Raw genomic sequence first — 14,233 nt, 5'->3', positions numbered from 1 at the left:
AAAGTTGTGCACCAAAAGTGATAGAACATCAAAAGTCGTGGGACCAAAAGTGAAATTAATTCTTTAACCAAATTAAACAACTTAAAGTCAAAATTGAGTGATAGACTACTATTTTTTCTAGACGAGGTCAAAGTCATTGAAACCGTGAATGACTCTCCCAAGCAAAATAACGAGAGCCGTAATGTCAAACGTGAAAAGTCTGGCTTCTAAAGGACAAAACTGTAAATATATCCATAACAATTAACAAGCATATTAATGGCCACAACTCGTTGGTAGCTAAGGCCTAAGGTAATTGAACTGCCGCAGGAGGCTGCAATACTTTCCGTTAATTCCACGGCTCTTCACTGCAACCACTCGCCACCGTTTCCCTCCTTCAAAGCCACCTACCCAGCCGCCGCGCCTCCAAAAGCCTCCACTCCCCCATCTTCTTCCTCTTAATTCCCTAAATCCCCTTCAAATCTCCTGAAATACATATACTTGTAGGGAGAAAATCTGTAATTTTGATGGCGTTGTTAGAGGAGATAGTGAAGTCATTGGAGCTATGGTTAGGGCTGATCAAGGAGACGCAGACTTTTGTTGACCCTACGCTCGACCCGGTGCTTCTGGTTCCTGGAATAGCCGGTTCAATTATCAACGCCGTCAATAATAAAACTGGTAAATCTGAACGGGTTTGGGTCCGGATCCTTGGCGCCGACCATGAGTTCTGTGATAAGCTCTGGTCTCGCTTCGACTCTTCCACGGGTGATCACACTTTCTAATTTTCGTTCTCTTTTGGTTTTGATTGTCGTGTCTTTTAATTCTTTTTTCCTGAACAGTTCAAAATTAATTCGTATAAAGTTTGGCTTTTTTGTATTTATTTTAAAACCCAAAATAATACGGAGTAATAATATACTAAGTTCCAAAGTTAAATTTTGAATTGTAGTTGGATAATTGTGACACATATTTCTTATTGTCTGATTCTCTGATATTGATGGAGTTCAATTTTGACTTGTTACCATCATTATAAATCCTTTTATGATTTTTATATTGTTTCATACTAGTTATGACAGATGGATGAACATATAAAAAATATTTTACAGTAGCTATCTTTCACTTTTTATAAAGGAAAAATTGGAAATACTGACCTTCTTTTGGGTTCATGAATAGGTAAAGCAGTGACTTTAGACCCTGATACGAGTATTGAGGTTCCTGAAGACAGATATGGGTTATACGCCATTGATTCTTTGGATCCTGATATGGTGAGTTACATCTCTTACCAAACTGTGGTTAGCTGCAGTCTTTAACTTTTCTTTTTTAGGCTATATGCTGTCTTTCAACAATACATTCGATATAATAGCACATTCAGTTGTAGGAGCCTTATATTGATACTGTTAAGTGTTAATAGTGTGATGCTGAACAAAGTTACTTCTAGGGAAGATAAATCAAGTGCATATAGAGCAAAACCACGCAAACTCTAAGATGTCCATTTCTGATTTGGAAAATGTCCATATTTGTTGAACTGATAGGTCACTTCGAATGAACTGTTTCACTTTTGATTTAATTTTAATGTTCACTTAAACATATTAAATGTTCACATTCAGCATGTGCTCACTATTGAATGAACTTAAGTTTTGTACTCATAGCACACCATAATTTCAAAACATCAAGGGACTATGCTTGATCAAATTGATAGTCCAGAACTAAATGTGCAAATGCCATTATATTTAAGAGACCAAAAGTGGTATTAACTCCTTTTATAAATTATGATTTTAACTTATTATTTTGAATTTCCCTCATTAAGCTGTTGCCCACAAATTACTTATCATACTTTAACAACACAGTGCAGCCAATAAATTACTCTCTATCCAATTTTTTTTTTTAAAAAAACCTATTTGCCTTCGAGGGTCAGTGCAATCTAATTGGAACTAATATTTTAGAGTATATTTTAAATAACTTTTTGTTGTGATTTTTTACTACTAGTATAACATGTAGTTTATTCATATCTAATTTTTATTTTGAAAACATAAACTTATGTCTATCAATACTTAAATTGACTAACTGAATAGTAAATAGGACACTACTTTGTGGACAGAGGTAGTATTTAACTATTTATCCTTCCAACTTTCCAAGTTTGTCCAAGTTATGGAATGTTTTCATCTACGTAATTTATTCACAAAAAAGGATGCACCTAGTTGGTGCACAACAATCTTTACAGAAATTCATCTATGCTTAGAACATAATTGGCAGTACTATACTACTAGTTAACCTCCTCAGAACATATTTTTGTTTACTATCACCTTCGTTTCTTTAACTAGTGATGAACTTCAACTTTCATCTCTTATATGGCTATTGCTCCTTGCAGATTATTGGACGCGACAGTGTATATTATTTCCATGATATGATAGCTGAAATGCTCATGTGGGGCTACCAAGAGGGAACAACACTTTTTGGGTTTGGTTATGATTTTCGTCAGAGCAACAGGTGAATTTTATGTGACTTTTCAAACTGCGTAAACTTATTTGGAATTTTGGATTGTTCATTCCATATACCTATCTTCCCAAGCCATGCACACAGGTCAACAGTTCCTCCTTGTAGTTAGTGTTTGTATTTATATTTCTTTTATTTGTGTGGTAAGCTTTTTGTGTGAAAGCCGCCATAGCCACTAAACCTAATTCTGATCTCATCCGTCGACTATCATAGCCTTAGTTGAACTTGCCAGATCAGACTGCTTATGAGCCAACAAGGAGGGTCACTTTGGTCTTCATTTGTCTGCCCCCACTTCCAAAAGTTTACTTCTGTTGTTCCTGTCTTCTCCCTTTATGCATCTTTATTATGATATTATATGCAATACTGTGTTCAGTTTACTCTAAGAATCTTGACTGTAACGTTTTCTTTATTTTTGATGAAAGTATTTCACTTTTGGCTAATTCCTTGACATGCTCTTTTATGTTCATTTTGAAGGTTTCATGAAACACTGGAGCGCCTTGAGGCAAAGTTGAAGTCAATATATACTGCATCAGGGGGAAAAAAGATAAACATCATCAGCCATTCTATGGGTGGTCTCCTTGTGAAATGCTTCATGAACCTTCACAGTGATGTAAAATTTTCCTTCCCTTAAGTTTCAGTTTACCCTTTGTTATTAAACAGTTATTTTCTTTGAGAAGACATTTTTTCTAGACTCTTCTTCCCTTCATAATTGATTTTTAATGAACTTAATTTTGGTAGAAATTCTGCTTGCTTACATTATGATGTTTGCTGCAGATCTTTGAGAAGTATGTCAAAAACTGGATAGCAATTGCTGCTCCTTTCCAAGGTCTGTTGCATTATTTACTATAAAAGTAATCAGTCAAAGAACTGGCATCCATACTTTTCTTTATGCATTGGATCTTTACTTATAGAGTTAAGTTAAGCTATTGAATTCATGATTGTCCCCTTTAACAAGTTGTGACTAAATTTTTAGTCGTTCTTTCTGTTGTCTGTCACTCACATTTTGCTACTTGAATCAATCACCTCTTTCATCTAATAGAGTGACCACATCTTTCACATCCAGTATCCCAAAACAATCCTGGTAAAAGTGTATTTTGTTCTTTTCAAATCCTCATTCTTTTTTTGCTTTCTCTTTTAACTTGCTAATAGATATTGTTCCTAACATAAACCCCTTACTGTTATGATGTTTAGTTTTATATTATATTTTTCAAGTTTTGTCCCAAAATTCTGTCTTATAATGACATATTATTCTCCAAATCAGTACACTTGTGCACTAGGTCAATTTGTCAAACAAAATACTTCCAGTTTATAATTTGGGCTTCTAATGTTTTATGACATCTCAGCTTATTTCAATCAAGTACAAAACAATTTGTTGGCTTAAAATTTGTTGTACTTTAACAGGTGCACCTGGTTATATTACCTCTACATTTTTTAATGGAATGTCTTTCCTGGACGGGTGGGAAAAGAATTTTTTCATATCTAAGTGGAGCATGCACCAATTGGTATGGACTGCTTTCCTTTGTCTTTCTACTTGTTTCTTTTATGGACATTGCTATTTTCTATTTGCTAAGTTTGTCACCTTTTCTGAAATCATCCAAATAACTATCATGTGTCATGCTTCAATTGGCTTGTTCACTACTTTTATCCAAAACAATACCCTCTTCCTCTTTATTTTTATCCCTACTTCTGTGATTGTGTGGGGGTTTTGCCACCTATTTACTAGATTGAAGTGAACAACATGGAATTGAGAGGGATTACTAGTCCTATCTCCTCCAATCCCATTGTTGAAATTGAGGGATTGATAGGTCTGGCGGGTGGAGAATAACCACCACCCGCCAGTTAGGCGGAAGCAAAATATGTGAGAACCAAAGAACAAGAGAATAAAGAGAATATATTATAATGAAAGATTACAATAGATTGTCTCTCTTAATGTATGTTCTATACTTCAATGGACCTCTATATATACTAAACTAGATACTAAATTACTCCTAATAGGAATAAGAAACTACTAATAAGAATAGGAAACTAAGACAACTTTCCTAATATTCAACACCCATGAACCAAAATACACCTTAGATCTATATTTTTCACATATCTAAAGAGTTCAGGGATATAATTTTAGATGGTCCTTTGGAGTTAGTTTGTGAAATTCAGTTGAGAGTAATATACTAATATGTGCTAGTTGTCTATTTGTATACTTTTGCTGGTTCTAATTTCTAAATCTTTCTCAACCCGGTAATCAAGTCTGTGTCCAAGCAAACTCTTCCAGTAAAAGGTTAATGCAAGCCCATGGTTTAGCTACACCCCTTAATCTTTTGCCATAGGTTGTAGGTTCCATGTGGCAAATCGCAACATTCCTTCTCTAAATCCGGTGACTGGTGGGAGCAGCAATGTGGCTGTGAGTTCTGCATTTATGGGATGTAAAAGAATGGCCACTTTATTAGATGTTAGCTCTATATTTGTATTCTTTTTTTGGTTCTCACTTCTAAATCTATCTCATTCCTGGGATCCAAGTTCATGGCTCTTGTGAAGCATATATGTGCATCAATTGAATGTGCTTTGTGTATGCAAGCTCATGGTTTAGCTAGCTAACATAGGTTGTAGGTTGTGTGTGGCTAAGTTCTATTGGATGTATAGTCTTGCCTTGGATTTAGATTTGAAAATAAAAATATCCTGAGTTAGCTAGGGTATTGGTCAGGCAGATCTTGGCCCTCAAACAATGTGTGTATCTTGTCAAGGCACTGACCCTTTTCTACCTAGGAAGTGGACTTAGGTTACTTGTCTTTTCGGGGAAAAAAACCCCAAATGGTATGTGCTTAGTCTTTCTGTATTTGGTTAATGTTGGGAACACATGTAATCCTCATTAAGAGTTCTAAGCTTATCTAGATGTAGATTTGTACTTCATATCATTCGATATTGTATAGTCTTCCGAACTTCCTAGTTTTTCCTCTGGTCCCAGGGTCCTTTACCAAAGTTTATCTTTATATACTGTTTGTTCAATCTATCTTTTACAGGGTAATAAGTTATTTTACAACTTTTTTATGTTTCAGTTAATTGAATGTCCATCAATATATGAATTGATGGGCTCTCCAGATTTTAACTGGGAAGACATACCACTTCTACAAGTCTGGAGGGAGAGTTCTAATAGCAATGGAGATTCTGCCACTATGCTGGAGTCCTATCCTCCAGTTCAAGCTGTATCAATTATGAAGGAAGCTCTCGAAAATAATAAGGTAAGTTGTCACTCATTCTCAAATATGAATGCCTAAAAATTTAGCGAAATCCCAATTGGTATATGCCATATGGGAAACTAAAAGGAGAAGGAGAACTGTATTTCTACTGCTACCTTTATAACTGTCTAATCAAATTGATTGCCGATTTGTTGCGTAGCCTTAATGATTCAGGATAAATTATCTTTTTGGGCATTTTGTTTTAATATTCAGGAAATATGAAAACCATATCACAACACTTGTTGTATTTCTAGTTTATAAGCAATTCAAAAGAGTCATGATATTTTATTATTTGTCAGCTTAGTTAAAATGTTATTTCAGCTCATCATTTTGCTTGTGAAGTTTCTTCAATTATTACCTTAATCAAATAAAATGGAGTAATTGAATTGATAGTTCTGTTTTTGCAGGTGATCTATGATGGTGTTGATATTGCTTTACCATTTAATGTTGAAATCTTGAAATGGGCCAATGAGACCCGAAATATTTTAAACCGTGCAAAGAAGCCTCCTCAAGTCAAATTTTATAATATCTATGGGACTAACTATGATACACCACATACTGTCAGGTAGAACTTACTGAGTCCTCTTTCTCAAGTAGTGTATCAGAAACTGGCAAGCTTAAGTTATTTTATATGCTAATATTATAATCATAGATTGAATCTATTTCAACTCTACTCAATATTTACTGCTTTGCAGTTATGGAAGTGCAGATAAACCTGTCTCAGATTTAAAGCAGCTACCTTTTGTAACGGTAAAACCATTTATTCTCATTCATTCTCGTAGATGCTGGTAGATGTTCTAGAGCATACATCTCCACTATACGTGAAACTCTTGCCGGTGGTTAGTGGCTAAGATGCATCTGCTTGTGCATATTTTCAGGCTGATTTCATATATGTTGATGGTGATGGAACAGTTCCAACAGAATCTGCAAAGGTACTGTTTTGATTTAATGTTCACGTGTGAAATATTTTTCTCGTTGTATATATTCCACTAAATTTAATTTTGGATATTGCATTTGGGTTTTATCACTTCACTTTTTTCATAAATAGTAAAAATTTTATTAAGCATTTTACTCTTCCTCTGATGTGAGACATTGTTAGCAAAAATGGAGTCTTTGCGGGAAACAATGTAGTTTGCTTTGTTTGCATGGTACTTTACCTTTCCTTTAGCCAATGATGTTGACTAAAAGGAAGCCCCCCTGGTCAATGAGTCAAGCCCCACCTGAAGCTATCCTGTGTGGGGCTTATTAGAGTATTGGACTTGGTACTATTTGGGGTGTGTTTGGTTTGAACATGGGAATCAGAAACGGAATAGGAATCAAATATTTGGTAATTGGAATGGGTTTTGGTGAAATTATTTTTCATGTTTGGTAGTAGGGTGGAGTTGGAATGTTTACCAATATATATGTATGACCCTATAATCGGAATAAAGGTTTTAAAAATATAAAAACAAAAAATCAAGGCAATTGATCAGAGTGGCGGCGATGAAAAGAGTAGGCAATGCAGTGAGGAAGTCGATGAAGTGAGGAGGTATAAGGTTGAATTAGTGGAATGATACCTGATTTAAATTAGGTAATGGGTTTTGTAATTATAGGGGCAATTAAATCATATACCTATGTTTTAAAAAAGTTGTCAACCAAATAATGTGTATGACTTTCATTCCCATTCCTTGTATCTAACCCCATGAACCAAACACGTCCTTGGTGTAATGTTAAAATGAAAGATTAACGAAATCAATGCAATTTCATTAATTATTCAGATTTATATATTATAGAAATTTCACTGCCTAAAGAGCACCTATGGGGCATAGGGCTCAGTACTATTCAGCTGTTATCGAAATGACCCGAAATTTAATTTTGGCGGTTATCAAACATAAACTTATGTCAGTTCTGAAGCTAGAAAGAATTGAAGAAATCAAAGCATCACTTGAGGCAATATAATTTACTGTTTATTCTTCAAATCATAATTTGACAGATACTAACTCCTCATGTTTCTGCTCTTGCTCCCACTTTTACAGGCAGATGGGCTTAATGCAGAAGCAAGGGTTGGAGTCCCTGCAGATCACAGAGGGATCATCTGTGATCGTTATGTTTTTAGGGTTATCAAACACTGGCTGAAGGCGGATCACGATCCTTTCTATAATCCCGTTAACGATTATGTTATCCTTCCCACCTTGTTTGACATGGAGAGGCGCCAAGAAAAAGGGTTGGAGATCACTTCCCTCAAGGAGGAATGGGAAATTATATCAGAAGGGGCAGAGTATGTGGCGGATGAAAAGCCGATTGTGGGTTCTATTTGTGTTTCTCGTGTCGGGGAAGACAATGTTTCACGGGAAGATGCTCAAGCCACTGTGGTTGTTCACCCTGCGCTCGATGGTAAGAAATGCCATGTTGAACTTAGTGCCATGTCTGTCTCGACGAATGTATAAATTTTAGCTGCCGATTCATATTCATCGTGGAAGTGGTATTGATGTGTGTTGGGCTGACTTTATTTATATATATATATATTTCTGTATATATTGCAAGATGGTTATGGAACTCTAATCCTCTTGTGTTATACAAGCTATGTTATTTTAGAATGTATTTGTACATATTTAAGTTGTGTATATCCTTCACATGTAAATATCCCATTGTATCTATAACTTGTGGATTGGCAATAAAGTAATCTGCATGTCCTGGTTACTTGGGCCCTGAGCTGCTCTGTTGAGTATATATTACTCTTTCTTTTCATCACACGGTTTTACTCTGCGGGAGTCTATATATTATTTTTAAAGGCAAATTATGCCGTGAAATTGTATCCACCTTGTAAGGTGGACACGGTTTCAAAACTGTCATATTTGTGAATATAGAGTTTCAAAATTATGAACATAGAGTTTTATAATTATAAACATAGAGTTCTGTAATTGTGAATATAGAGTTAAAAAATTATGAATATAAAGTTTAGTAATTATGAACATGGAGTTCTGTAATTGTGAATATAGAGTTCAATATTGTGAATAGTTAAAAAATTATGAACATAAAGTTTTATAATTATGAACAGAGTTCAGTAACCGCCTTGTTCAACAGTAACAATTGATTTTTAAATACTATAGTCCAGGTAGATTACTGATATGCAGTTTATTTTTTATATACTAAAAGTTCATTTTTGTAATATATTAAAAATAAATAAACATCTATTAATAGTTTACCTTCTAATGTGGAGCATAGTTCATAGAAAAATTTGTTGCAAATTAATCATTGGTTGATTTTAGAGATGAATTTGTGTAGCCAATGAATTCAACAACAAATTTGCATACCTGTTGGATGCTGCGTATATAATCATATCCAACGAAGGAAGAGTTATTGTTCTTGTGTGACAAATTTTTTATTTTATTTTTTGTTGTTGTGAATCCAAGTAGTTGTAGTCTGAGCTCTGAGGATTCCCAGGAAAAGAGAGTTTGTGAACTAAAACATCATACGTTGGTGTGACGGTTCCCAGTAAAAGTGCATATAAATAATTACAGTTCCCTTGTGATTTGAAGATTTGTATTATATCATACAACACTAATCTAGAGGCTAGAGGCTAGAGCTGTTGTAACATTCATTCATTCATTCATTCACAATTAGATGTGAGAAAGAATAACCCAATTGTAGGTTTCCTTAAACCTCTCAACTTGAACTTGGGTTTGGGTATTTAGTTATCTGGACAAGTCATGAAGCCAAGCCAACTGAGATTCCAAAACCTTTCTTCTCTTCACTTCAGGTTCACCTAACTCCAAAGAAACAACAGAAAACTCTTCGTCACCCGACTTATGGCTATGCCCATTTTTCGATTCAACTCTTTCCCCCTTCTGTCGGTGCACTGGAGATGCATCAGCGATGCTTGGAATGAACTGGTGCGGAGTGGGAGGTGGTTCATTTCTGCTCGGAATCTGAATCTGAAATTCGTGTTCGTGGGGTGGGATTAATCCCGGCACCTCAAAATCACCATCAATGGGAACTTGCTGGACGTTTAGATCAAGTGTTTCAAACTTCTCCTCCTCCTCGGCCTTCTCTTTCAAATCACCAACTCCTCCTCGCTCACCAGGCGATGATGACTCAGCCACAGTAGACCCGATTCCCACTTGTGATGCACCAGCATTTCTCTGCTCTTTTAGTGCCGCTATTTACCAAAACACCAAAACTACTAATTAAGAAAGAAAACGAAATTTATAAACTTTCCAGAATCTATGTATGTATTGTACTGTAGTTACTATACACACCTTGAAGAGCTTCATTGGATGTAACGAGATCGAGTTCAAGGAGATCAAGGAGGCGGCCCAAGTCAACCCCACTCGTCCAATTCTCGGGAGATTGACCAACTTTCAGTTTTAACCGACCTCGATTAGCTGTTCCACCCCATATGATTCCAACAGGTCGTGCCTTCTCTCCGTTTTTACCAGTCAGAAGAATGAGGCTACCACTATCACCTTCAAGATCAAATGTCAGTTGGTTTTCACCAACAACAAGAAAGTCGGTGAAGAAACATATTCCTTTTACGTCATTATACTCTAGGGCGTACGCCATTATAGTCCCGGTGGTCAACCCCGAGCTCCTCCCAACTTTCACCACTTGCCTGCCAATCAGGCTACCAATGGGAGCCTGCAGGTCTATTTTATTCACATCGCCAATCTCACCTATGCCTTTTACACATGTAGTCACACTCGACATGCCAAAATCTTCTGCAAAAGGAATGAAAGCTCCATCTGCCCGTACAAATGTTTCTGTAGGAACAAGCATGTTAGGAACACATTTGTACAAGGCCATGCACAATTGGATTTATAATCAGTGTTGTAAAAATCGGCCTAGGCACCAACTGGGTGCTAGCCACCCTTAGACCGAGGCGATTTCAACCCTAGGCGACTTTTAGTCGACTGGCCAACTAGGCGCCTAACTTAGCCGAGTTAGCACTCAACTCGGCCGAGGTGTTTTTTTGCCTACTCGGCTACTCTTCTATATTCTTCTAGCCATGTACTCAATTAACCATCTAACATAAGCAGTTGACTAGTTTATGTGATTATAAAAGTCTAACAACTCTCAGTCCTGAGTGAGAAAATTGGAGACGATATACTCGGATTACTCGACCGCCTAGGCGGCTAGCGCTCTAGGTGCTAGGCAACCCCCCGAGCGCCCACCTAGCGCCTTCTGCAACATTGTTTATAATACACAAAAACTTTAGAAAGTACAGCTAAAACCCACACAATCTACATAACAAGTATGAATCACACAATTGGAATCACTAGAAAAAGCGAGACTTGACATTTTCGAAAATATTCCATTCCAAAAATGGAAGGTTCAACACAATTAGGATTTATTTTTTTTTTGAAATTGGAAGCAGTTACTAATTCATGAGTTGGCATGTACAGAATGAAATCTTCACTGCTTTCCTATTAAGCTTATCATCTTTGTTTAATAAATGATTCGCTACTAAGGGATTTTTTTTAGTGAACATGCCACAGCTAACTCCTATACATACATATATATATAGGAGAGGGTTCAGGTGAGAACACCTCCCCTGTATAAAGTGTGGAGACATCCACACCTTCTATCTTTTTTTTTTTTTTTTACTAAAATCCTCAACCATTTGTAAAACCTTGATGGACGGCTGAGATCAGTTTTTTAACTTTTTATAGGATGACCATGTTCTCATTTGGACCTGCCGCTATATATTGGTTGTAAGCATATTATTGGCATTATAGAGTTTAAACTTTACCTGGGTTCATTCCTGCAAACATGCCGTACCAAAGATCATCAGTTATGAATGATGTTGCTCTCTCTACAGCACCCAAATACACTCCAGGTCCAAGGCTTGGCGGCAAGGGATGAAACATTTTCTGGCTTGGGTAATCCAAGTCAACTGCTACATGCCGATTAGTGAGAAAACCAACCTGCCGGTTTCCTGTCCGGCTTTTAACAATAGCACCCAAAGTTCCATAAGTCTCTTGACTTGCCACCTGATAGAGCATAATCAGGTTAACCAAGCTAACAGTTGGTGGCATGAAAATAAATATGTTATGGCAGTCCCTTGAGGGTGTTTATCAAGGTTTCTGATTTCAGTCTCCTAAATGATCACGAAGGAGCCAAAGGGCAATAAGGCAATAGTGCTTGCCCTAATAGCATACTGAACATAAAGGAAGTTCCACCACACAAAGGAGAATCATTGATGAAAAAAGCATTGAGAAGTAATCACCTGAGAGCCAGAACCAATGCAAGGGTCACTTCCACGCAAGCCATCCACGAGTTCATTGTACAATTGTTCCTTTGGGGTAGCTGCAGGTGCACCGTAGTAAGAGAACTCAACAACATCAACGTCACACCATATGCCCCCTGGTCCCTAGTCAATTACGTATTCAATATACTCAACTTTCATAACATTCACAGTAGGATGGATGAGTTTCAAAAATTTTAACACATATCTCAATGTTATCTCCACACGACTAATTCAGATTTCAATGTAGGTATGTTCTCTCTAGAATCAAGATTAACAAGAATAGCATTACCCAAAGCAAAAACTGAGAAGTGTATAACTTAAAACCTCAAGATAGGCCGGGAGACATTCGACACAGCTCAGACACTGCCTGTTGACTTTTCTGGCAACGAAGACAAGAATAGCAGGTATTTCTGTCAAAACACCACGCCTGATGCGAAATCCAATTGCTGTTCCAAGACTAAACCGGCGAAGGATTTTGCTATGAAACGCCCTAACGGTCATAAGATCAAGCAACGTCGTAGCTTGTTGTCCAGATGGAAGCCGCCCATGAGTTTCAGGTAGAACCCTCTTCTGAAGGTGTCCAAAGTAATTTGCCCTCTCAACGGCATCCAACCGGCTAGGCCATGAAAAGTAAGCTGCATTGCTCTCTGGGATCTGACTACTCGATGCAAAGGCTTGTAGTGGTGGAGGACTTGTTGAAGGCAGATTCATATGATTGCAACAATTTCTTTCCAAATCTAAAGCCGATTCCTCTGATTGTGCAGATCCAGAATGATTGAATCTCAAATCCAGCTTTGCCCTCTCCATCTTTCAGCTTTCCTGAACAATCTTAGTTAAAATTTCAAGAAAACAAAATATTATTCCTCTTACATTATAAACTCCCATGTTTAACATAATCAATCTGCAAAATTCTTATACATTGTAGATTAATTTATAGACATAAAATTATATAGAAGAATGATTTCTGAAAATTACAACACAATTATAAAACAGACACTAATCATACCAACTCCATACCACAAGTTATAGAATTGATCCATTTCATAAAAATCACTGAAATGCATATTTGGAATTTGCATAAAAACCACTAATTTGAGGAACATACAATAAAACTAGACCTTGAACCTATTCTAAATATTAAACAAGCATAGCAAAACACTAACGACAATATTCAAAGATATGAAAGGAACGAAAACCAATAAAATGAAGTTTGCTTCGAAACGCAGATAAGAGTTAGAAAAATGTTGCAACCGTTTTGCACAGAAAATCAATACAGCTTAAACACTATCATCATAGTTTTAATATATACATGCACAGAGAGAGAGAAAGAGAGAGAGAGAGTCAATTCATGAAACAGAAATTTGAAGGCTCGTGGAACTTGCTTAGAAACTGAACATAAGATTAGCTTAGAGAAATAGAAAGGAAAAAACAAAAAAGGGAACTAACCAAAACCCATATTCGAAATAGATAAAAACTGAATCTTTGAATGGAATTGAATGGAAAACTAACCAGTCATCAATGATAGAGCTGTAGAAAGTCGCTTAAAGAAATTCATGCCCTAAGCAAGCAGTCATCGATGAAGCTCTTGAAGAGCCATTTATAAAATCAATCAATGAAAATGGGTGCGTCGATCAATACTTCAACAGACCCATATTGCCACTCTGCATTTTATCAAGAAATAATTGTTTTCTGACCCTTTTCTGTATTTGTGTGGCAATATGTTATAGGAAGGGAGAGGGCTATTTCCAGAAAATGGAAATATTATATATATAAAAATAAATAAAAAATTATGACTTTGCTAGATTTTACCAGTCTGCTATTGACTACAGGTCTATAGTAGATTTATAAAATAAGTATTTGTTTAAGAGTTTTATTACATGTATTGTTAAGTTTTACTACTTAATCTTTATTCTCTGTGGCAAATATTAATAGGGTATTTTTATCATGTGGTTCCAGGAAAAGTGTCTGAATTTATAAGAGGGAATAAATGTTGGGAATAAGAAGTGACGGGGTGTTTGGTTGGCAGGGAGGAATTAGGAAGGAAAGGAATTGCAATTCGGTGGGAAAAGAATAAGGTAAGAATAATGTAGGAATTCAAATTACATTATTTAGTATGAGAAATAGAATTATTGGGAATGAGAAGGAAAAAAGTGATATAAAGACTAAAATGTCGTAGTACAATAAGAAGAATAATAATTATCAAGGGTAATTTTGTCATTTCATCCATTTTTTCTTTTTCCCAAAAGCATTGAAATTCAACAAAAGGAGGAAATTGCAATTCCCCCCACCAAACACTGTAATTTGTCTTGCA

General features: G+C 36.2%; 2 protein-coding genes across 5 annotated transcripts; one reads left to right on the top strand and one right to left on the bottom strand.

Annotated features, from left to right (window-relative positions):
- The first annotated feature begins 262 nt into the window (after positions 1–262).
- On the top strand, positions 263–8,385 carry LOC109147432 (lecithin-cholesterol acyltransferase-like 4). Its single transcript, XM_019295087.1, has 11 exons — positions 263–741; positions 1,147–1,238; positions 2,342–2,460; positions 2,941–3,076; positions 3,241–3,292; positions 3,868–3,968; positions 5,517–5,699; positions 6,104–6,261; positions 6,392–6,446; positions 6,575–6,628; positions 7,712–8,385. The coding sequence occupies exons 1-11, from the start codon at positions 504–506 to the stop codon at positions 8,120–8,122; spliced, it is 1,599 nt and encodes a 532-aa protein (XP_019150632.1). The 5' UTR covers positions 263–503; the 3' UTR covers positions 8,123–8,385.
- Positions 8,386–9,129: 744 nt separating this feature from the next.
- Positions 9,130–13,657, bottom strand: LOC109147411. Of its 4 annotated transcripts, none has more exons than XM_019295061.1 (7): positions 13,432–13,657; positions 12,793–12,823; positions 12,247–12,750; positions 11,902–12,045; positions 11,425–11,665; positions 9,935–10,435; positions 9,130–9,834 (listed from the first exon to the last, which is right to left on the bottom strand). In XM_019295061.1, exons 3-7 carry the CDS (start codon positions 12,727–12,729, stop codon positions 9,371–9,373), a joined length of 1,833 nt encoding a protein of 610 aa, XP_019150606.1. In that variant the 5' UTR covers positions 12,730–12,750; positions 12,793–12,823; positions 13,432–13,657; the 3' UTR covers positions 9,130–9,370. The 4 variants fall into 4 exon arrangements, with proteins under 4 accessions (XP_019150606.1, XP_019150607.1, XP_019150605.1 ...); XM_019295062.1 differs by having other exon boundaries at positions 12,247–12,741; XM_019295060.1 differs by lacking the exon at positions 12,793–12,823.
- Between the last annotated feature and the right edge of the window lie 576 nt (positions 13,658–14,233).

This window comes from Ipomoea nil, unplaced genomic scaffold (assembly GCF_001879475.1).
Source record: "Ipomoea nil cultivar Tokyo-kokei standard unplaced genomic scaffold, Asagao_1.1 scaffold1993, whole genome shotgun sequence".
Classification (NCBI taxonomy): Eukaryota; Viridiplantae; Streptophyta; class Magnoliopsida; order Solanales; family Convolvulaceae; genus Ipomoea; species Ipomoea nil.
The sequence above is the reverse complement of the archived record's forward strand: the minus strand, read 5'-3'. Positions and strand labels throughout refer to the sequence as shown.

Coding starts and splice junctions, on each gene's coding strand:
- LOC109147411 (XM_019295061.1), bottom strand. CDS start 12,729: ATGGAGAGGGCAAAGCTGGATTTGAGATTCAATCATTCTGGATCTGCA. Junction 11,666..11,901: donor GCATTGGTTCTGGCTCTCAG/GTGATTACTTCT, acceptor ATGCTCTATCAG/GTGGCAAGTCAAGAGACTTA. Junction 10,436..11,424: donor GTTTGCAGGAATGAACCCAG/GTAAAGTTTAAA, acceptor TTGTTCCTACAG/AAACATTTGTACGGGCAGAT.
- LOC109147432 (XM_019295087.1), top strand. CDS start 504: ATGGCGTTGTTAGAGGAGATAGTGAAGTCATTGGAGCTATGGTTAGGG. Junction 6,262..6,391: donor GATACACCACATACTGTCAG/GTAGAACTTACT, acceptor ACTGCTTTGCAG/TTATGGAAGTGCAGATAAAC. Junction 6,447..6,574: donor AGCAGCTACCTTTTGTAACG/GTAAAACCATTT, acceptor GCATATTTTCAG/GCTGATTTCATATATGTTGA.